This window comes from Neomonachus schauinslandi, chromosome 13, assembly GCF_002201575.2.
Source record: "Neomonachus schauinslandi chromosome 13, ASM220157v2, whole genome shotgun sequence".
In the NCBI taxonomy this organism is placed as follows: Eukaryota; Metazoa; Chordata; class Mammalia; order Carnivora; family Phocidae; genus Neomonachus; species Neomonachus schauinslandi.
This window is the reverse complement of record NC_058415.1, coordinates 50,964,107-50,987,296: the sequence shown is the minus strand read 5'-3', so window position 1 is coordinate 50,987,296 and position 23,190 is coordinate 50,964,107. Positions and strand designations below refer to the sequence as shown.

The following is a 23,190-nucleotide window of genomic DNA, read 5'->3' as shown; positions in this document are numbered from 1 at the left end:
TTTTAAAACATGTCTTGGGAAATACAAAAGTGGAGGGTCCATAATATCTCACAAACACAAGAGAAGCAGAGGGGCAGGACACTGGATGTGGTCCTGAGCTGGGTCAGTGGGGCCACGTGTCCACGTAGACTGCCCTTTGCCCAGATCCAGCCAGCATACCGTTCCCTCAGGTGCAGGCCATCATTGTAAAAGCCCAGCATCCATTTGTGATGATTCATTAGCCTGTCATTCTTCCTACTGCTGTACTGTAGCCATTTAAAGCCAGCAAACACATATTTTTCAAGCTCCTTCTATAAGCCAGGTCCTGGGCTAAGTGCAGGTCATAAAATGCTGGTCTGTTCCCTACCACCATGGAGCCCATAGTAACAGGATGCAGAAGAAAAAAACCTGACTTTTAGAGCCAAACCATTACTTCCCTTTAGCTGTGGGGCTAGGGGCAAATACTTTAACTCAGCTAAGCCTCCGTTACTTAAAAAAAAAAGAACAAAACTGCCAGGCGCACCTGGGTGGCTCAGTCCATTAGGTGTCCGACGCTTGATTTCAGCTCAGGTGAGGATCTCAGGGTCCTGAGATGGAGTCCCGCATTGGGCTCCATGCCCAGCAGGGAGTCTGCTGGAGGATTTCTCTCTCTAAATAAATAAATAAATCTTAAAACAAAAAAATAAAACTGCAGCTATAATACCGCTGCTCAGAGTGTTCTGGGACACACTGCAAATCACGCATCACTCAGGGCTCCCTTTCCTTTGGCTATTTAATGAAGATTGGATACTTCTTAGCACCACGGAGACAAAAACCCTCAGACTTATCCAATTTCATGAGCTGGTCCCTCTGAGGACTGTCAAGGAAGGGAGTTGATCAGCAGGGCCGAGTCTTGCCTTATCTTGCTGCCATGTAGCCAGTTACACAGGGCAAGATAGTTCCAGAGTCCACCAAAGGGGTGGACATCCAGTTCTTTACCTCCAAAGGAGTGATCTCTTCTACTTCCCACCTTCTGAAGGTTTATTTAAAACACACACACAGACACGCATGCGACATAGACATATGCATAATGTACACACATTCATACACATACAACACACATATACACATATATACACATGCATACACATACATACAAACACACACATATACATGCATATACATACGCACCGACACATGCGCACATACATACACATACATATACATACACACAAACACGCACACATATACAGATACATATATACACATACATATACATACATGCACATGTACATACACATGCACACGTATACACACACAAACACACATATATGCAGATACATATACACACATACATACACATGCACACATATATACACATGGACACACACACAAATCTGAACACCTGGAAGGCAGAAGAGAAGGGGAGAAAAGAGCTAAAATACACAGAAATGGCCCCTGAACCCATAGATGATATTGAATGAATTTCCCAACTTCTATGTAGCTTTCTAATCCTTTTTTTTTTTTTTTTAAGATTTTATTTATTTATTTGAGAGAGAGAGAGCACAAGCAGGGGGAGCTGCAGGCAGAGGGAGAGGGAGAAGCAGACTCCCCTCTGAGCAGGAAGCTGGACATGGGGCTCGATCCCAGGACCCTGAGATCATGACCTAAGCCGAAGGCAGACACTCAACCGACAGAGCCACCCAGGCACCCCAAGCTTTCTTATTCTCAACCCCATGCTCTGTGAGCTGGGATTTTCTCTCTGGTTCAGCCGAGAGCCCGCTGGGGTTCCTGGGCTCCCTAGAACTCCCAGCCCAGGACTTCTCAGCTTCCAGAGTTGGCCTGAGGTGACTGGTGCATGCTGAGCACATCCTAACTCGAACCATTTGCAATGTTCACTTTTGAAGAATGAATTACATGTAAGAGAGGGAATGGTGGAAGAGTCTGATCCAACTTTGCAGCTAGAGTCAAGAGATGCTGAGCCTGGGTTTTACCTACCGGAGGAGTTCAGGTGAGAAATAACAAAAGTAGAGTTTAGTCTGACAGTTCCCACTAAGGACCGTTTCAGTACAGATACTAGTATAAGGACACTACAAAGCCAATGTTTTTATCGATTTTACAATGCAGAAGAGTGATGAAGTAACCTGCCTGTACAGCAAATAAATTGTAGGACGAGGACTTTAAAACTAGGTCTTCCAGAATCTCAAAGCCACTCCTCTCCACTACTCTAATGATCATTTCTAGCCGTGGTCCAAAAGGGAGAGACAAGAGGCAAGCCAAGTTCTAGGACAAAGGCACGGCCAGAGACCAGGTACGGGATGGAAGGGAGAGCCAAGAGTTCAGAGCTGAGCAGAACAGGGATGGGGGAAAGATGCAAATGGGGGACCATCTAGAGGGACCTAGCAATTGCCATGAACATCCTCAATGTGCCCGAGACTGCCTTGCCTGCAGTCAGTGTGTGGGGTGTGGGGTTGATCAAGCAGGTGAAGTGGTACAGCTGAGACTCCCCGTGTTCCCTGGCAGCTGGTGAGTTGGAGGCAGGGGGAGTGAAAGGTAAACCCACCACGGGGGCTCAGACCACACATAAAGGAAGGGCCACAGAGCTGGGGGTGTGTGCAGAGCCCCAGAGGAGCATCTCAGGTTTTCAAGGTGGTCCTGGGCTTTGGAGTTGGACAGACCTGGCTCCAGGCCCCTCCCCTACTATTTGCCAGCCGGGTGACCTTGGGCAGCTACTTAATTTTCCCAAGTCTGTTTTCCCATCTTTGCGATGGAAACAATAATAGTACCTGCCTTCAAGCCTTGTCAGAATTCAATCAGCTAATCCATGTAAAGCTCTTGGCTTAGTCCCTGGAACATAGTAAGTGCTCAGTAAATGTTGGCCTTTTCTATTAGTCCCAGGTTCCTAAGGCATGAACAGAGAAAACACATATCTCCTTGAAGGCAGCGGAGTGTATGGGCTGACCTCTTATCACCTTGAATCTTTGACTGCCAAGGACATAGACTTTTTTCAGACTTCTCTCACTTCCCACCACTTTTTTTTTTTTTTTAAATCCTATTTCTGTACCACCAAGAGTAACCTTTGGATGCCTCGTTACACTTAGCCATCGAGCTGTGCCTCTATCCTTGGCAGAGAAAGAGTGTTACACTCCAAACATAACCAGATCTTTTGGTGTTGAGAACCAGGCTGACTTGGTCCACTTCCCAGCCCTGCCCCTTTTTGACTAAATAGCCTGGGGCAAGTTAATCTGTGCTTCAGAGTTTCAGTGTTAGTCATCTGTGACATCTGAGTAGTAAAGCCCACTTTGCAGATAGGTTGTAAAGGAAACATGTCAACCCTTGGTGTTGTCACTGTGTGGGTTACAGGGCTCCCCTTCTGATGGGAACACGCTTAGAGGGAGATTCCATCACCTCTGGGACTTGGGCTTCTCTGAAGACTCCAGACCCTTCCCCAGCCTGGCAGCTTTTTGCTGGCCCTTCCTCAGCATAGAAAACCACCCATAATCTCTGCGAGGGGCTCCCCACTCCCCAGCGTTACCTCACCTCCATCCCCAAATCCCAGCATCTGTTGCCCAGACAGCTGCCACGCTGTGCCCGAGTCTCTCCCTGGGTTCATTTGATAGGTCCCACTTTGTGTTCGAAGAAAAGTCGGTATCAGTGCCGGGCCCCAGGGAGGCAGCTCTTGCGCCTGCCATTTGCCAGTCATGTTCTGTCTCTCTCATCGTGCCCTCGGGTCCCAGGTGATCCCATTACAGAGTATCTCACCAGACAGCTGCCACTGGGACCCTGTGGAGGGATGGTCAGGGACCAGGAGCCCACCCTAAGCACACTCTGCAATTCTGTTGAAAGGTTGTAGCCATGTCTACCTTTTCTTGATAAAGGTAATACATTCCTTATAACAACAGCTAAATGCTGCAGACCTTACAGTGCAGAGAGAAGGAGGGTCCTTCCTATTTAGTGAGCTCTTCCTCTGTTCGAGGCACTGTCGAGGGATTTTACTCGTGTTAACACCCTCCTACTCATGCAAGGAAGGCCTTATTATGACCCTTCTTTTATAGATGAGAAACCAGAGTTGCCTGGGCACCACTGCTAATCCTCACAACCACTGGAATTTTTATCTGTGTCTAATCCTCCCAACTGTTGGAATTTTTATTTACATATGGAAGAACTGAAGCTCCCAGAGGTTAAATCTCTCGGCCATGGTCATACAGCTGGATAAGTTGCAGAGCAGGAATTCAAAGTCTGTTTAACTTACAACATGTTACCACTTAAGGTGCCCCCTCTGGCCCCATAACCCACTCTTACCTTCCTCGAGGAGATGAAGTGGGGATAAGTGTAATGTCCACTGTCTGTGGAGGTTGTTGCATTTGCCCACCCTGGAAACAGTGAATCTCTGGAGGAATTTGGATCAGAATTTGCACACGGGCAGCCTGTATGCCACATTAAGCTAGAAGGATGTCTTGTTTTGACCACTGGTATTTTTTTAAAACTTTAGATTCATCGCTCATGTTTAAAAAATGTAGCAAGTTCACATAGAACTCCAGATTCCTGAATTATCTTGAAAAATCAGAAGTTCTAAGAGCCCTGGGCCTCTGTCCCGTCGGGCCACTGTTGGCTGGAGTTTTGCCACCCCTACTCCCTTTGAGGAGAAGGTGCTTTCCGATTTGCTGCCGTCCCCGCGGCCCCCTGTTACTCTGTCAGGGAGCACCCGTCTCCCTCTAGTTCTCTTAGATTAGATGTAAGAGGAAAATGAACCTTCTTGTGCTCTATAAAGGGGAGGGTGGGGAGCAAGAAGGGAGAACACACATTTCTATGTAAAAATCAATATTTAATATTTATATATAAATAAAAGCAAATATTTATATGTAAATAAAACCAAATACATATGAATATATATGCATATATATATAACCAAAGAAACAAACCTGGCCTTCTTCATTAATTTTTTTGGTCTCTTCCTGGTCATTGTTGGTATTTAAACATAACAGCATCATTAGCCACTTTTTTTAGGCGTGTCTGATGCAGCTGCCCACGCAGAGCCAGGCATCTGCAGGCTGGCCTGGAGGCTCGCTGCAGGACGGTTCTCCAGCCTCTCACGTGCGCTCCCGGGCTTCTGGAGCTTTCCCATCACGGCTTTGTTCTCTCTCTTCTTTTTTTGACTTCTTTAGGTGTTCCCTTCCCAAAGAACTTCCTTCAGATCTGCAAGAAGATCCTGTGCCGCCTTTTCCGCGTCTTCGTCCACGTCTACATCCACCACTTTGACCGGGTCATTGTGATGGGTGCGGAGGCCCACGTCAACACCTGCTACAAGCACTTCTATTACTTCGTCACAGAGATGAACCTCATCGACCGCAAGGAGCTAGAGCCTTTGGTGAGTGTCGCTGAGCAGGGCTGCCACCCAAGCGGCCCCCAGGAGCTCAGCCATTGGTCACAGCACACTGTCAGGCCCACGCAAAGGGCTCACTCGTCGGGGGCCGTTAGCCAGGAGGGAGAGGTGGGCGTAAGGGTCAGAAGACGCCAGGATGTCCACTGCCATCACCACATAGGGTCTTACATTTCTCTCCGAGCGGTGGCAAAATGTAGTGGGATCGTGATGGTTTGGGCCAGAGGGAGTAGCTTTCATTCTCAGCTCCAAAACCAGACACCGATTTACATAATCCCTTAAATGAGCATCTGTGATCTCTTACATCATCTGTTTAAAGATAATGAGAAACATTCTTTCACTCGGGAACCATATATTTAGCACCCACTGTGTGTCCGCTGCTGGGCATGCAAAGTTAAGCAAAACTGCCTTGGAGTAGCTTTGACTCCAGAGCTAGAGACAGAAGTAAGCCCCAGATGAGAGTACAGTATCTCAGGGACTTTGCTTTTCGTACTGAATCTCCCATGATGCAGTTTTAATGGGATATATTTAAAATCCAGAACATTTGATTTAAAAAAACTTTACCATGATTGTTTAGGTGAATGGGGGCTCCTTGTATTTGCTCCATAAGGTGTTTTTACAGTTGGACTCAATCTGTGCTCTAGAAGCCAAGGACCCTTAAAACTCCCAGCATCTTTTGTAACATGTAGTGGCTTAATGTGGATGTCCTCATCACAGCTGTTTCTAGTCGGCTCTACTGAGTACTTTCTTAACCAGTATAATACAGTGCTTTATACTAAAATCATTCTTTTTTCTTGGAACACTAAAAGTGGCAGTTTTGCTAAATATAACTGACAGGGCAACTAACTTTCATCCAAGTCCATTTGAATAATGAGCAAAGCAGAGGCCAGGCTGTGGTCTTTTGCTAGTCCGTCTTCCTTTCTCTTTATGTATGTGTTTTTTAAATCGAGGTTTTATTGTTACTTATGTATGGTGAGGCCAAAAGATCAGGAAAACAACTGCCATTGAAAAGATAGATTATTATACTCATGGATCCGAAGAGAAGGGGGCACACCGTGTCATGGGGAAGGAGGGGGGGGGCACGTGGGTAGCCACCAAGGCTGGTCAGAGGCAGAGGGAGAAGGGAAAATGTGGGCAAAAGCCTTTATTGTGGTTTCTCTGGGAAGGAACAGGTGAGTCGAACTAAGCAGGATTAGAATTGAATTGACTAATTTGAATCATTTCAGGAGGCTTTGGGGATTAGGGGCTGTCTTAATTGTGTGGTACCTGGACCTAGGGTGATGGGGGGGGCAATAGTAGCCCTAAGGGTGAGAGGCATAGAGGATGGATGAGCTCTGGATTGATTAGTTTGTATTGACTGGGGAGTAAACAGCTGGAGGGTGAGTTGTTTACTACATCTAGGGCCAGTCCCTCCAGGGTCAGCAAGTTCATGATGTTAAAGAATCAAAATAAAGGACACCTGGGTGGCTCAGTCGGTTAAGTGTCTGCCTTTAGCTCCAGGTATGATCCCAGGGTCCTGGGATCGAGCCCCACATCAGACTCCCTGCTCAGTGGGAAGCCTGCTTCTCTCTCTACATGTCACTCCCCATGCTTGTGTGAGCTCTTTCTCTCCCTCTGTCTCCCTGACAAATAAATAAATACTATCTTTAAAAAAAAAAAGATTGGAAATTCGGCTAAAAGATCTAAGTGCTTGACTCCAAATGCTTAAAAAAAAAATCAAAATACAAAAGAAGGAAAAAGGCATGCTTAATATGGCACAGTACCTGTATCTGGCAAAGAAATTTATATATCACCATTAGAGTTTCTCAACTTGAAATCTATTATTGTGCTATGAGAGTACATGTAAAAAATATTTTTGTTTGCATCACTAAGCGTTCTGGAACAAAGCAAGACTTTCTGGGCACAAATAAGTTATCTCACTGGCTAAGGAAGTGCTTGTTTTCATTTTCTTTCACAACAGTTTTCTAGAAAGTTATTGGGGGGCAGGAACCAAGTTGTCTCTGAATTCAGTTGGACAAACAGTGTGGATAGAAGCTGAAATACTTCCTGGTTGATTTCTCCTACTCTGTCCTGCTTAAAGGCAAGTGTGGGTTAACAGTCACTACAAGAAGAAAAGGTTGTGCAAACAGCTCAAGGGAGTTCAAAGACTGGAAAGAGTTGATAAAGCTAATTTTAGAAAATGTCAAGGACAAAGGAAAGAGTGACTAGGGGCCATGGAAATGAAGAGGGTGGAGAAACCATGAGGGGAATTACCTTCCCCAAGGTTCCACGCGAAGGAAGAGGCTCTCCTAAGCACTCACTGTTTCGGTTTCACTGAGCTAAAGGAGCAGAAACATCGGATAGAGCCGAAAGTCAATTTCTTCTTTACGTCCAGAAGCTTTAATAAAGGCCATTGTAAGACAAAGCTGAGCATGAGCCAGTAGAGAAGGCCTTTCTTTGCCATCAAAATACTCCCAGTTTTTTCTGTCACTGGAGAAAAGCCCCATGGATTCTAACGCCTAGCAGTGCCAGGAGCTGGCTGGAAGACTAGAGTCACAGAAAGGCCCCGAACAGCCCAGGACTCCAGATGAAAGCCTCTTTGGAGGCATGGGGAGAAACTGACTGGATTAACCAAGAATTATTAACAGTGGAAGTGAGCAAGAAGGGTAACAACAGTTTTTCCCCTAGAACCTTTTATTTAAGTCTGGCTTGAAACAGTGTCCTTCCTACCTTTCTGTTTTCTTAATTGTAATTGCAGGGTGATTAATTTTAATGCTTTTACATATTAACACGTGTTTTCCATGCTGAATTATCTGAAATTATGTGTTCATTTTACACAAACCAAAACCTATGAAGTAACAGAAAGAGATTGAGGATGTTTTTGAGGACAATAACTATATAATGTCAGGCTCTGGATACTTAGCACAGTCCAGTGTCCATTAAAAATACTGGATTTGTGGATTGTTATTACTGAAATGAGCACTTTCAGTAGTTGATAGTGCTACAATACCTAACTTCTTTTTTTTTAAGATTTTATTTTAGAGAGAGAGAGAGAGAGCAAGTATAGGGGGGAAGAGCAGAGGGAGACTCCATGCTGAGCACAGATCCTGACCTGGGGCTCCATCTCAGAACCCTGAGATCATGACCTGAGCTGAAACCAAGAGTCAGACGCTTAACCGCCTGAACCACCCAGGCACCGCAGAATACCTAACTTCTAAGTGGACTGTAGCAATGAACATATTAAAACCAGCCATAGGGTGCCTGGGTGGCTCAGTTGGTTAAGCGACTGCCTTCGGCTCAGGTCATGATCCTGGAGTCCTGGGATCGAGTCCCGCATGATCCTGGAGTCCTGGGATCGAGTCCCTGCTCAGCGGGGAGTCTGCTTCTCCCTCTCCCGCTCCCCCCTCTTGTGCTCTTTCTCTCTCTGACTCTCTCTCTCAAATAAATAAATAAAATCTTAAAAAAAAAAAAAAAAACCAGCCATAGTATGTCAAATCAACACATTTTTCCTTGATTTGCATATATCAAATTCCGTATATATGCAACATAAGTTATGCAGATGTTCCAAGGCATAAGAAAGATGCTTTCAAGAATTTACAGATGCAGGTGTGCCTGGGTGTCTCATTCGGTTAAGTGTCTGCCTTCGGCCCAGGTCATGGTGTCAGGGTCTTGGGATCGAGCCCCACGTCAGGGAGCCTGCTTCTCCTTCTCCTCCCCACTCTTGCTCTCTCTCTGTACCTCTGTCTCGGTTTCTGTCTCTCTCTCTCAAAAAAAAAAAAAAAAAAAATTTACATGCAGCCTAAAAAATGTAAAATCATGACACACTCATCTTCTGCCCTGGAAGGATGATAAAGAAGTCAGGCGTTCATTCGTTAGAATTGAAGGCAGCAAAGGGCCAGAAGGGCAGCATGTGACCTGCCAGTTTCCTTCAGGATGTCAGCATTTCCCGAGTTCCCACACCTCCAGTGGGACATTCCTGCTCTCATGCCTTGGAATGTAGAACGCAGCCACGCCACCTTCTGTTCCTCTCTGCCACGCTCCCTCCACGCACAGCCACCCGCCTCGGTTCCCAGCGCCTACCCTGTAGCTTTTGTCTGATGTTGACTGAGTGTCCAGCACCCTGGTGGTGTGGAGAATCCAGCACACCACCAGGATAGGAGATTCAGCCTCCGTGCTTCAAAATAAGACTCAGGCTCTCTGGCTTCAAACTCTTCATTTACTAACTTGCAGTCTTGAGCGAGATGGTTGGTTTTTCCAAGCCTCATTTTCCTCATTCATAGAATGGGTATAATACTTGAATTGTTGTAAAAATTAAATGGATTAGTCACATGGTAAGTGCTTAAGAAATGTTGGCTGTTCGGGTGCCTGGGTGGCTCAGTTGGTTAAGCGACTGCCTTCGGCTCAGGTCATGATCCTGGAGTCCCTGGATCGAGTCCCACATCGGGCTCCCTGCTCGGCAGGGAGTCTGCTTCTCCCTCTGACCCTCCCCCCTCTCATGTGCTCTCTCTCATTCTCTCTCTCAAATAAATAAATAAAATCTTTAAAAAAAAAATAAAAAGAAAAAAGATGTTGGCTGTTCAATGAGATAATGAATATTAAGTAGCTGGCATATAGGAAGCAGAAGTACCCCAATTCTCCCTTCCCAGCTCCCGTGACCTCTTGCCATCTTAGTGATCCCCTAGGTAGCGTTGTAACAGAGCTTATCGTATTTGTATTGGTGTCTCTCATGGGATGGTCAGCTCTTTGAGGGCTGGGAGTTTACAGGATATAAGGCTCGCATGCCCAAGTTGCCAAGTACATTCTAAATGTTTAATGTGTTTTGGATTAGGAAGAGTATTTTGGGGATGATGTGCCTCCATTCAAAGGGATAACACACCAGTCATTCCTCCCTTGGAGCCACCTCATCTTAGAACATGCCAGCAGACTTCCATTTATTCACTGTTGGAAATAAAGCTTCATCCTATTGGATTAGCGGTAGAAATTAAAAGCAAAATTAGGCACAGAGCTGTGAAGGGATGCATCATCAGTCTTAGGCCTGACAGAGAAAAATGGGACCCCAGCTTCCAGGCAGTTCTGTTTCAGATTCCAACTAAATCACCTGGGGGTTGTTGAACGCTCTCATACTACTATGTCCAGGTGACTAACCCTCCCTGATTTGGCACTAAAAGTCTCATGTCCTGGGAAAATTCTCGGTCCCTGGCAAACTGGGACAGTGGGTCACCCTTTCAGGCCTCAGAGTGGGAATACAATTTGGAATTCAGAAGCTGGGAAGAGGTCACTCTGGCCAACCCAGTGATGAGGGCTTGCCTCATGGCTCCCACCGGGACCTGCTGGTCAGCAGCAGCCTGAGAACTCATTTCATCTGGTCTCCAACAGGGAGGGGGGACTGGAGCACAGACACAGACGTGACAGATGAGCCATTTCTCATGTAAATGCAACAGCTGAAGATGAGTTGAACTCAAGCAAATTCACAGTTGGAGAAACGAGCCCAGATGATGGTAGTAATTAGAAAATGGGCCAGGCCCTGATTGAATAAGCAGGCTGCTGTGGGCCCCTGGCAGCCTGGGAGTCAGCTGACAGAATTGAGCTAATCAGAATTATCATTAGCAAGCACAAATAACCAGCAGTGTTTTGTTGGCCTTTCATTAAACACAAAAGCAGACTCAGAGAGGGCTGTTAGCAGTGCAGTCGCTGCTGAATAAAGAGCTGATGAGGGAGGAGGAGAGAGGCTGGGGGAGGTGGGGAGGAAAGGCAGGAGGGGGCTTGCTTGCCCTCATGCACCTGCTGACCCCTGGGTGACCTTGGTCCAGGGCCTTCTCCTGTCTCCAGGTTGTTATTTCCTTATTTCTAAGGATGAAGGTGATTGGTAGACCTACCTTGCAGAAGTGCCGCTGGGAAACCAAATGTTATCACAGTGCTGCCCTTTTACCTTATAAGCAGGTCACTTGGGCTGTAGAAGCTCTTCGATCAAATCAATGTTTCTTAATAGGGGTCCACACACCAGCTGCATCAGAATCTTCTGGAGCTGATATTTTAAAATGTGCTTCCCTGGGCCTCACCACAGATATGCCAAATCAGAATTACTGAGGTTACTGCCTACTACCAAGCACCCTCCATCTTCATCTCAAACTATAATGTGCGTATGAATCACCTGGGCATGTTGCCAAACTGTAGATTCCAATTCAGTACACCTGGAATGGGATTGAGCGTGCAAATTTGATCTCAGGTGATGTCAGTGCGGCTGGTTCCCAGACCACATTCTGAGGGGCAAGATGCTACATGACAGTTACTTTCAGATGTGACAATTACTATTTTTAGCCCTTCATCTCTTCTCTAGGATGGGAGGCTAGCTCAGTGAGGTGGGGAAGTAAAGCAAAGAAGAAAAATCTTAAGCATCAGTATTGGCGAAGAGTGTGCCTCAAAATGTCAGTCCTGGAATGAATAAGTCATGGGAATAAAAGGCACAGCATAGGGAATATAGTCAATGCTATTATAATAGCGCTGTGTGGTGCAGATGGTGAGTGAGCATAGCGTAACATATAAACTTGACAATCACTGTGTTGTACACCTGAAACTAATGTGACATTATCTGTCAACTAAAAAAAAAAGTTGGTCCTAAGTAATGCTCAATGAAAACAGACTTCCTTCCCTTGGTCAAGAGAGTTTATAAAATGCTACATCATCTCCAGCCCTGAAGACCCACACAGTGTATAATTGCAGATTAAAGACTTTGAGAAGTCAATGAAATAAAGAAACTGGTTCAGTTTTGTGTAGCCCACCTAATTTAACCACATTTGGCCCCCTGAAATCTTTTTTTCTTTGGTTATCACTCACTGACATCTCATAAAGATCATGATCCATTGAGCAAACTTTGGGCAAGACCTCATCTTTGTGATATGTCTCCAGATTTTGAGTTTTCCCTCCGTGTCTCCACCTGGGCCCCTGCCACACCCACCCCGGCTACATGGGGGACGGAAGAGAGAAGATGGAAAGAGGGAGATGAGAAGGAGATGAAACTCCTCATAGTGGAGGGCCTCACAGAAAGAAAAGAAACCCTGTTCATTCTCACTCCTCGGTCCTCCTCCATGGTCCAACACCCATCACTGAGTTCTTAGCATGTTCAAGCATATTCCCTTTACTTCAAACAAGTGTGGTTGGCAGTTTCTCCATATCTAAACCACATTCTCCTCCATCCCTCCCTGCCATTACTGCCATTCTGTCGCACCAAAGCTCCCACTCCTCCCCCAGTTGGCTAACGATTGAGGTTCATGCACCTAATGATTTTAGGCTTTAGCTCCAAACCGCACCGCCCCCCCCCGCCCGCCGCCAAAACAATGGATACCGTAGGACCAGGGTACTTTGGAGACCAAAGAGTTGGAAAGCCTTGTTCCATAAAGTCCTCACCACAACTCATCTAGGCCCAAGCATATGCTGACCTTCTATTCCCCTAAGAGGTGGCCAGGTCATGCTTGCACTCCCCTTGGAGATGCTCGGGTGAGTGCAGTAGCCAAGGTTGGCCTGTAATGGCAAGATTGGATCAGGGCTGTGAAAAGAAGCAGGGACTCTCCCATGAGCCAGAGCTGCTCCCAGAAGAGCCACTGGGGGCTTTTGAAATGACCCTTTCTTACAAAAATTATCTGTGCAAAGTCCTCTGGGATGCTTCTTATCAGTCAGTTTCCTTGACTTGCAGCCCAAATTCTCGGACGTGGGCACAGGCATTGAAGAAGAGAGGGCTTCAGCCTGTGAGTCTTGCAGTTCAGCCTTTGCTACCGTGTTGCTCCCACTGTTATGTCACCACAGTGGTCGTCCAGCCCTGAGCGAGGCATGTAATGTCTGTGGTCCTCAGTTTTCCCCTATGTCAAAGAGCCCATATCAGGAGTCCCCCCAGCTTGAGTGCTGAGATGATGATCTCTGACGTGGCATGTCCTCAGCCTTGTCATCTTTGGTCCAAGGTGGCTTCTTGCTTAGTGAGGCCTCCATGAGTTAAAGCCCCCCATGCCAGCAGATGGGGTACACACCAGCACAGACCCTAGCTGGAGTTTGCTTTCCTGGGACTTCGTCGGTTTAGATGACATGACTGGCGTGTGTGTGTGTGTGTGTCCAGTGTGGCATCAGCTGGGAGTGGTTGCTCAGGGCAACCCAAATGCCCACAGCTGAGTGAGAGTGCCAGCCAGGGGCCATTTTAAGAGCCTTGGCAGACATGCTCTAAAGTGTCAATTTAGAAAATAGCAAAGAAATGTGGGGTTATTTTCAATAACTGCCTTGTGCTGAGTTACTGGAATGTGGCAAAATCAGCCACATGTCTTTGTCAGTTTTATTTATTCATCCTTTCCTGATGTCCAGAGAGCTTTTGCTTCCGGTTTGTGGGAGGAGGACTGGTTTTAGTTTTTTGAGTTTCTTTTGTTTTCGTTTTTGGTCTTGGTTTTGGTTGGGTTTGGGATCAGATGTGGTCTGGTTTATTTCAGGGCCTAAAATGTGCTCAATCACAGTGGAAGATGATGTCCATGTGAAAACTGTCAGCAGATAATACTGAGTAAATAGAAACAAGATTCAAAAATGTATTGGAAAATCACTCTAACCGTGTGTCTGTCTGTTAGTATGTCCACTAGAATCATCTAACCATAGTTGAGAAAGGAAGTGTGGCAAGAAGTATTAAGAGCCGTTCTCTCTTGGTGGAATTAATGGGTAATGCTTCTTTATATATATATATATATATATATATATATATATATATATATGTACTTTTGGGGGTTTTTCAGGTTTTCTATCACAAACGTGTTATCACTTTTAAAATAATCAGGAAAATCAGATCTTGTGATTTCAAAGGCCTTACCAAAGACCAAAGCTGCTCACAGTGACCTGTGTGCCCAGGACCAACGGCTCTGAGCATACTCTTCACTCTGCTCTCTCTTCACAGAGCTGCTGTGACGGAAATGCTCAAAGGAGCAAGCTGGTGGGGGTGCAGACTGCTTGGTGACTGTACTTGAAGGTGGATTACACAATTAGTGTGGACTTTCCCTGGATATGGAGTGGGCCCTCCTGGAATAGGGAGTTAAGCATCTTTGTAGACACTGAGGTGATGTTATCTTTACAATATGTATGCATGTTTCATTTTGAAGCCTCTGTTTTAAGGGGAGCAGATCTCAGTGATTCCAAAGCACATGATGAAGTCTGCGGATTATGTACATGTAACATATCCAGCCCTGAGGGTACAGGCACTTCACTGCAAAGGGTTCTGTGACCTTGACGAAAGGTTTTGGTTGGAGTTTTTCCCGCCCGGATTCCTCTACTCAATTCGATCTGAAAAGATTGAGTTTTTTTAACTTCCAAGTTTTAAAAGAGAACAAAAGGGAATCATTGAAAAGAAGATTATTCTCGACCATGGAATGGTCTATATATACTTTATTAAACTAAAGCATATGTGTATGTATAATAACTACAAATAATTTTCAGCTGAAATTATCACGTGGATCTAGAGTTAATTCCAATCCCTTCTTGCTAAAGTATTAGCAAAGCCCAAAACCAGACGTAACTAAGGAAGTAACTAAGTAACTAACAACGTCCTGGTCTCAATCAGATTCTTGTATTATCTTTTTTTTTTCCCTCAGACAGGACCATTCTCTTCTTCTGTCCCCAGGAACCCATGCGCCATCCTGTTTTAAACCACCCTGTATCTCTGGATTGATTCCTTTATATGGAGGTTGATATTCTAATCACAATGAATTCCCAGTTGTGGTTTAACTTTTTTTTTTTTTTTTTAGATTTTATTTATTTGTCAGAGAGAGAGCACAAGCAGGGGGAGTGGCAGGCAGAGGGAGAAGCAGGCTCCCCGCTGAGCAGGGAGCCTGATGCAGGACTCAATCCCAGGACCCTGGGATCATGACCTGAGCCGAAGGCAGATGCTCAACCGGCTGAGCCACCCAGGTGTCCCTGTGGTTTAATTTTTAAAGTACACAGTTTTAAAAACACTATTAGTATATTTCCTGGGGCTCCTGGCTGGCTCAGTAGAGCATGTGACTCTTGATCTTGGGGTCATGAGTTTGAGCTCCATTTTGTGCATAGAGATCAGTATATATGTGTGTATATATGTATATATATGTGTGTATATTTCATAACTCATTATTTCTGTTCCAGTTTGCCATTACATACTTCTGTGTAATGCTTACATGTCAGATTACTTTCCACTTCTACAGGTATGCCCTCTACAGCAACCTAAGAATGCCTGCACTTATAAGTCACACTCTGCCCTCTCTCTTCATCTTGGCTGAGTGGGAATTTTTTTTTTTTAATTAACATATAATTTATTATTTGTTTCAGGGTACAGGTTTGTGATTCATCAGTCTTACACAGTTCACAGCACTTATCATAGCACATACCCTCATCGATATCCATCACGCAGCTACCCCGTCCCTCCCACCCCAACTCCACTCCAGCAACCCACTTTCTTTCCTGGGATTAAGAGTCTCTTATGGTTTGTCTCCCTCTCTGTTTTCTTCTTGTTTTATTTTTCCCTCCCTTCCCCTATGATCCTCTGCCTTGTTTCTCAAATTCCACATATCAGTGAGATCATATGATAATTGTCTTTCTCTGACTGACTTATTTCACTTAGCATAATACCCTCTAGTTCCATCCATGGTGTTGCAAATGGCAAGATTTCGTTTTCTGATGGCTGTGTAATATTCCATTGTATATATATACCACATCTTCTTTATCCATTCATCTGTTGATGGACATCTAGGCTCTTTCCATAGTTTGGCTATTGTGGACATTGCTGCTATAAACATCAGGGTGCATGTGCCCCTTTGGATCCCTACATTTGTATCTTTGGGGTAAATACCCAGTAGTGCAATGGCTGGATCGTATGGTAGCTCTATTTTCAACTTTTTGAGGAACCTCCATACTGTTCTCCAGAGTGGTTGCACCAGCTTGCAGTCCCACCAACAGTGTAGGAGGGTTCCCCTTTCTCTGCATCCTCACCAACATCTGTCTTTTCCTGACTTGTTAATTTTAGCCATTCTGACTGGTGTGAGGTGGTATCTCATTGAGGTTTTGATTTGGATTTGCCGGATGCCAAGTGATGTTTTTTCATGTGTCTGTTGGCCATTTGGATGTCTTCTTTGGAAAAATGTCTGTTCATGTCTTCTGCCCATTTCTTGATTGGATTATTGGTTCTTTGGGTGTTGAGTTTGATAAGGTCTTTATAGATTTTGGATACTAGCCCTTTATCTGATATGTCATTTGCAAATATCTTATCCCATTCTGTCGGCTGTCTTTTGGTTTTGTTGACTGTTTCCTTTGCTGTACAAAAGCTTTTTATCTTGATGAAGTCCCATTAGTTTATTTTTGCCCTTGCTTCCCTTGCCTTTGGTGATGTTTCTGGGAAGAAGTTGCTGCGGCTGAGGTCGAAGAGGTTGCTGCCTGTGTTCTCCTTTAGGATTTTGATGGATTTCCTATCTCACATTTAGGTCTTATATCCATTTTGAGTCTATTTTTGTGTGTGGTGTAAGGAAATGGTCCAGTTTCATTCTTCTGCATGTGGCTGTCCAATTTTCCCAATACCATTTGTTGAAGAAACTGTCTTTTCCATTGGACATTCTTTCCTACTCTGTCGAAGATTAGTTGACCATAGAGTTGAGGGTCCACTTCTGGGCTCTCTGTTCTGTTCCATTGATCTATGTGTCTGTTTTTGTGCCGGTACCATACTGTCTTGATGATTACAGCCTTGTAATAGAGCTTGAAGTCCGGAATTGTGATGCCACCAGCTTTGCTTTTCTTTTTCAACATTATTCTGGCTATTCAGGGTCTTTTCTGGCTCCATACAAATTTTAGGATTATTTGTTCCATTTCTTTGAAAAAAGTTGATGGTATTTTGATAGGGATTGCATTAAATATGTAGATTGCTCTAGGTAGCATTGAATGGGGATGGTTTTCAACTGCCTCTGATTTTTAACAGAGAGTCATTTCTAGACCACTCAGGGTAAACATTTATTACATGCTGAACATGTGCTGAAAATCAGGGTCCCTGCTTTCAAGGAATTCATTGGAAGTTTCCCTCCTGCCCTGTCATTACTGCAGCATCTCCCAAAGTGCTAGTTCTAAGGGATGTCAAAAGGTGTTATGTGAAAGGGGAGCTCCATATTCAAATAATTTGGGAACACAGTGAGTCAATAAAGCCATTCTGGTGTCTTTAATACCCTAACGTGCATCCTCACCCTCCAAGAAAAGCATGCAACGTGCAGATTTATTTGATCAGGGAATCCTTTCTCTACAGAGCTTTTTGTGTATCTAAAGCTTTGAAATACCCTTTGGGAAATACTAACTATGCAGTCTTATATAATCTACCTTCTCTATAATGAGCTCGTTCTCGTCTGTCTGCTGAGTCTGTTAATAAGCATTTTTTAAAAACCTATATCACAGACACTGTGCTGAGTGCTAGAGTGACAGTAGGTAAGATACATCTCCATTCTTTAAGAAACTCATGATTTTAAAGTAGCATACCCTTCGATCCATTACTTAGAGCTGCACCATCCAGTACAGTAGCCACTAACTACTTGTGACTGCTTCAAGTTAAATTAATTAAAATAAAAATTAGTTTCTTCATCTTCCTAGCCATATTTCAAGTGCTCAAAAGCCACGTGTGTACTGGTTAGGCCACTCCTCTCCTGGTTTACAGATGAAAAACAGATAAAATTCAAAATCATATGTTCACTGTTCCTCCCTAGGTCCAATGTCAGACTGTCCATGTCAGAGAGCAGCTCAGTATCTCAGGAGTGCTGTTGATCTCTGGGGCACCAAATCATAATTACACTTCACTGTGTCTGCCGAATTGGAAATGGCTGCCGAATGCCAGTCACAGTAGGATTTAATTCATCCCTGTGAGCATTTATATGAAAATGGGAATAGTCAGTATGGCTTGATTCCCATAGATAAGACTGCCAAATTTTGGCTGCTATGTGTGGTCTAGACTAATTCAAATTTCCCGGTCAGAGAAGACTAGATTCTTTGGCTCCAAAAGATACCAAATGAGTATTGGGATTTGAATGCAGGAAGGTTTTATTTATTGATATGTAACAGTATGTCTTCTCTCACCACCCGCCTGTTCCACCACATAAAAGCATGAGGATAAGAGCATGGGCAATCCCTATCCTAGGGACTTGTGTGGTCTTAGGAACACCTCTTCCTGTGAAATAATTTTATGCATAAAGTTCAGAGGTATCGGCTACCAACAAAGCCAGTTAGGCCATAGTGTAGTAGTAGAACATAATATGAATCAATATTAGTGCCACGCTGTTAATGCTAACAGATTCCTATTTACATTGTGAATCTGAATATACCTGAACCAATAAATAAAAATAAAGGCATACAGGTAGGTCTGGATGAAGAAAGAGAAATGCAGACTACTCCAAAGAGAACTTCCTAGAGTTCCTTGAATGGGCCGTGTCCTCTCACTGCCAGCCCAGAGATCCCTGTGAGCCCCCAGCCTCCATGTCCTCCTGAGTCCTGCTCAGCCTGCAAGTTGCAGCTTCATTGTCCCTTCCTCAGAGAGACCTCCCTCCCTCTACACGACGTTGGTTCCGTGCTAACTGCTCCCTGAAGCAAAGAGGGCAACCAAGGTGGAAGCCAGCATATTGTTAAGGGCCAGTATCAGAGGTGATAAGTCACCCCTTCCACCATTTTCTCTTCCTTAGAAGTGAGTCACTCAGTCCAGCCCATACTTAGGAGAGGGAATTAATCTCTATTTCTCAAAGAAAGAAATATCAAAGACTTTCTAGTATATTTTTAAATCACTACAGAGACCAAATTTTTTAACGGGTGATATTGCCTTTGGCCTGTCCATTTCCCTTTCTTCTTTCATTTCCCACATCCTGCTGCTCAGGTCTGCTACTCCCCCAGAGCACTCATTCCTCCAGAAATCACCTGCCTCCTTGAAAACTCCCGTGACCATTATCTCAGAGCAGTAGCCCCGTCCTCCCCTTCCTAGCCAAGCTCCTTGAGGAAGACAGCGAGCCCGTTGTCTCAGTAATATGCCCTCCATCACTCCTGAAACTTGCCCTTTCTCCTGAAGTAGTGCCCAGAATCCCTGTGCGCTTCCCTTTGAAACAGAGAAGAAACAACAAATAATATAATTCATGGTAGAGAGAAACCTTAAAAACATTGTGCTGAGCAAAAGAAACCAGACATGAAAAGTACAGACTGTTTGATCCCGTTCACATCGAATTCTAGAGCAGTCTAAACTAATGGACAGTGTGAGAAAGCAGATGGATAGTTGCAGGGTGCGGGGGTTCGGGGGGAGGTGCGGGGGGGTGGGTAGGGGATTGACTGCAAAGGGGCAGGAAGGAATTTCCAGAGGTGATGGAAATGTTCCATATCTTAATGTGGTGGTTACCTGGGAGCGTATCCCTATCAAAGTTCATCGAATTGTACATTTAAGTAGAAGCATTTTATAAGACCAAATATACCTCAATAAACTTTATTTTTAAAGTATGCTTGGTAAATGCATTCAATATATTTTTACAACAACCTCAGTATTCACAAGAACAGTGATTTGATAGGTCTTTGCTGAAAACTCTTGTCTCCCAGCTGCCTGGGTGGTTAACAAGACAAACTGAAAGGGAAAGTAGTGACTTATCCCTAAGGGCCAATTAGAATATCTGCATTTTCATTGGTTATATAATAACAGGAATAATTTATGTCACAGAGACAGGTGGCTCTCCCTTCCCTCTGGCAATCAGTTATGAATGGTTGTAAACCATTCTGCCTCATTATCACCAGGGGAGATTTCAGAAAGCATCTCAGCCCTCAGTCCCGTCCCAGGCCTATTAAATCAGAATCTCCAAGGGTAGGGCCCACGCAAAGTACAGCTCTCTAGATGGCCCTCATGAGACACCATTGGTGAGCCCCAGTGAGATCGAGTATGGTGCTTCCCAGACTTTTCCCACACAACATCTGGGGAGCTTGGGGAGGATAAATGCATGGGTTCTACCACTGGAATTTTTGACTCAGTAGTTCTGGGATGGGACTCATGAATCTGCATTTTTAATAAGCTCCCAGGTAATGTTGATGTAAGCGGTCCAGGCATCACACTTTGAAACTAATACCATCTATTCCCCAATTTCTGGGCTGAATTGGAGTCCAACAGGATGCCTAGGCTGAAGAGTGGCCCCCTCATCTTGATCTTGTAGATGGCATCTAGCCCCACTACTTTTATTTGCTTAAGTTCAGGCTCAGTTCTCTCCACTCTGTCCCTTACCCCCCGAGTCAACCCTACACCCCATACCCTGTCTAAACCATGATGGTGTTACTTTGCTGGCAGCAATCATCACCACACCCTAGAAGCCCATCCCTTCCAGACCTCACCACTTCAGCATGGCCCCTCACATGTATCAGAGTCCCCATCACACAAACCTCAGAGCTGCCAGGGCCCTGTGTTCCAGGCACATGGCTAGGCTCTGGGGATACAGTAACAGGTTAGTCTTGGTCCTTAACGTGAGCCCTCCTATCCGTGTGGAGATACCAACAGTCTTAGTTTTCCCACTGGTAAAATGAGGGAGCTTAGCCCAAATTGGTCATCCTTAGCAACAGCCCCCCATGGGGGCTGGGCCCTCACCTCCTCTTCAACCAGATTTGCCATATTTTTTCATTAGTGGCTTTTGTGTCAGATTGCATTAGAAGAAATGGTTTCTGCTACTAAAATATGTTGTAAATCCACTGGATTAGGGAAGATTCTGATTTCCTTCCAGTTCTGCCACATTGTAGATCCAGAATGACATAGATTGCCCACTGCCTTTTTTTTTACTTCATTTATTTATAATAGTAAATTTTTTGAAACAGATTTATAGTAGAGATTTATGTCTATGTCTTATTAAAGTATTTCAGCATAGGAAGAACTTTAAATGGCCTGTAATAATGATATACTTTTAAAATTTGGTATGTTCAGCTTCTGAGAATATAGTAATCTGAGGATAGGGAAATTTTTTTAATAAAGCTGTGGACCAGGTGCTGTGGAAAATGGGTTTATGTGTTACCTCATTTAATCTGCACATAATTCTGAGATAAATACTGTTTTAATCTCCATTTTAGAGAAGAGGAAAATCAGACAAGGTGGTGAAGTAATTTGTCCAATGTCACACAGCCCTGTGGAGTCAGGATTTGAACACAGGCAGTCTGACCCCAAAACCCAGACATGGCCTCTGCTGGGGCAGATTTTTGTTCAGGGACACACTAATTCAAATGATTTCTGATGATCTGTAGCAGCTAGGAGATTTCCTAAGGTTCTAACCCTTGGATAAAACAGCATCTGGCTGTGAGGGCCTGGTCAGATCACGTCAGCTCTCTGAACACATGGAATGTGCTCTGTTTAGTGACTCAAACAACATGAGAGTGTGTAAAGAGCTGGTGCTAAGTGCTAGGGCAACTAAAAAGGCATGTTGCCTGCCTTAAGAAATGTAATGTCTGTAAGTCAGATGACCCAAACCCAAAGCCTACAGAGGCCAGGCAGGTAGCAGATGTGAGTTAGCAAGCAGGTAGTAAGAAATAGGAAGCTCTGGGAGCCACCTCCATGCAACTCTAGATAACGGTTTCACTGGGGGAGTTGGGAGCCAGAGTTTCCAAATCAAAAGAAATAGGAACTCCAACATTTTAGGGGAACCCTTCAGAATTTTAAATGGTGGCGACTGATTAGAGCAGTTCTTACACTTTATTTTATTTATTTCATTTCACTTCATTTTTTTAAACTTACAAGCCTAACCCATTCTTTCTAGGAGTGCGATTTGCCCAAGAGCCATCATTTCGCACTCCTGCCTTATATAGAGCCTGTGGTGGGCAGGACCGGGTCTGGCCCATTACAATCTGGCAACACGTCCACAGTGTCTGCACGTTAAGTGTTGTTTGTAGAATTTTCCGCTATTTTGAAAGCCCAGAATTTCGAAGCATACGAAATGCAGCACTGCTGTGTATGTGTGCATGCGCGTTGGGGGGTGTCCCCAGTTCGGATGAAGGCGACACGACAGTGGTCATTGGGTTGCGTTGGCGTCAGCTTCATACCATGCTGTTCCGTGCCCCATCGCCATCACTGGTCCGCAGCGACTGTGGTGTCTCGGGCACCAGGAGACACAGAGCACATCTGTTCCTTTGTCTCTGGCTTCACCCGACACGACCAGTGTCATCTCCAGTTGGCATTTAGATTGTTGACCCCGTCACTGCCAGGCCCGGGCTCTAAATCAGCTGTTGTTATTATATACATTCACTCTCAACAGTAGAGCCTTTGGGAACCCCGCCGCGCACCAGCCCTGCTCTGGGGAGCTGGCAGACGGTACCGAGCGCTCACAGCACACACTCGAGGGATTTTATCTTCCTACTCTTTGAAAAACACAGGTAAATGGACAGGAGTCAAATAAGGTATTTGACCACATCCCACCTAGGTTGGTTTTAGTTGTATGGCCTCACGATTGAAGAGGCAGACTTTTCATGAAAGTTGGCACTCCCGTTCATATCTAAATTCCATTTTTAATATAAGGTTTCTGATGTGGTTTTCGCTTTATTTGGAACTTGCCCTTTCTTGGATGGTGACAGCAGTCTTTGTGCATCTACTGCAGAGGAATCTTACTAGGTACTCACAGGTGTAGTTTTCCCCTTGGTGTCACTGCTGTAAGATGTTAGAGTCCTAAGAGGTTCTCAGACGGTTACTCATTATTTTGGTTTCTGTTGTTGGTGCAAGGGTGCTTGGCATTTTGTATGAATAGATGATTCCAGATGAAAGAATTCTAAACATTTTTTGTTTCCAATACCGACAGCAATGATAGAGGGGATTTAATGAGTTGGACTGAGTGTGTTCTTGAAAGCACACGCACAAGCGTAAGTGTACGCATGTACAT

At 44.7% G+C, this 23,190-nt stretch overlaps 1 protein-coding gene across 1 annotated transcript in view; it reads left to right on the top strand.

Annotated features, from left to right (window-relative positions):
- The window catches only part of MOB3B (MOB kinase activator 3B), a 118,469-nt gene that overhangs the window by 81,495 nt on the left and 13,784 nt on the right, over nt 1-23,190 (top strand). Inside the window, exon 2 of the mRNA XM_044920612.1 lies at nt 5,124-5,326. Coding sequence (XP_044776547.1) covers nt 5,124-5,326 — 203 coding nt within the window. The remainder of the gene's footprint in view (nt 1-5,123; nt 5,327-23,190) is intronic.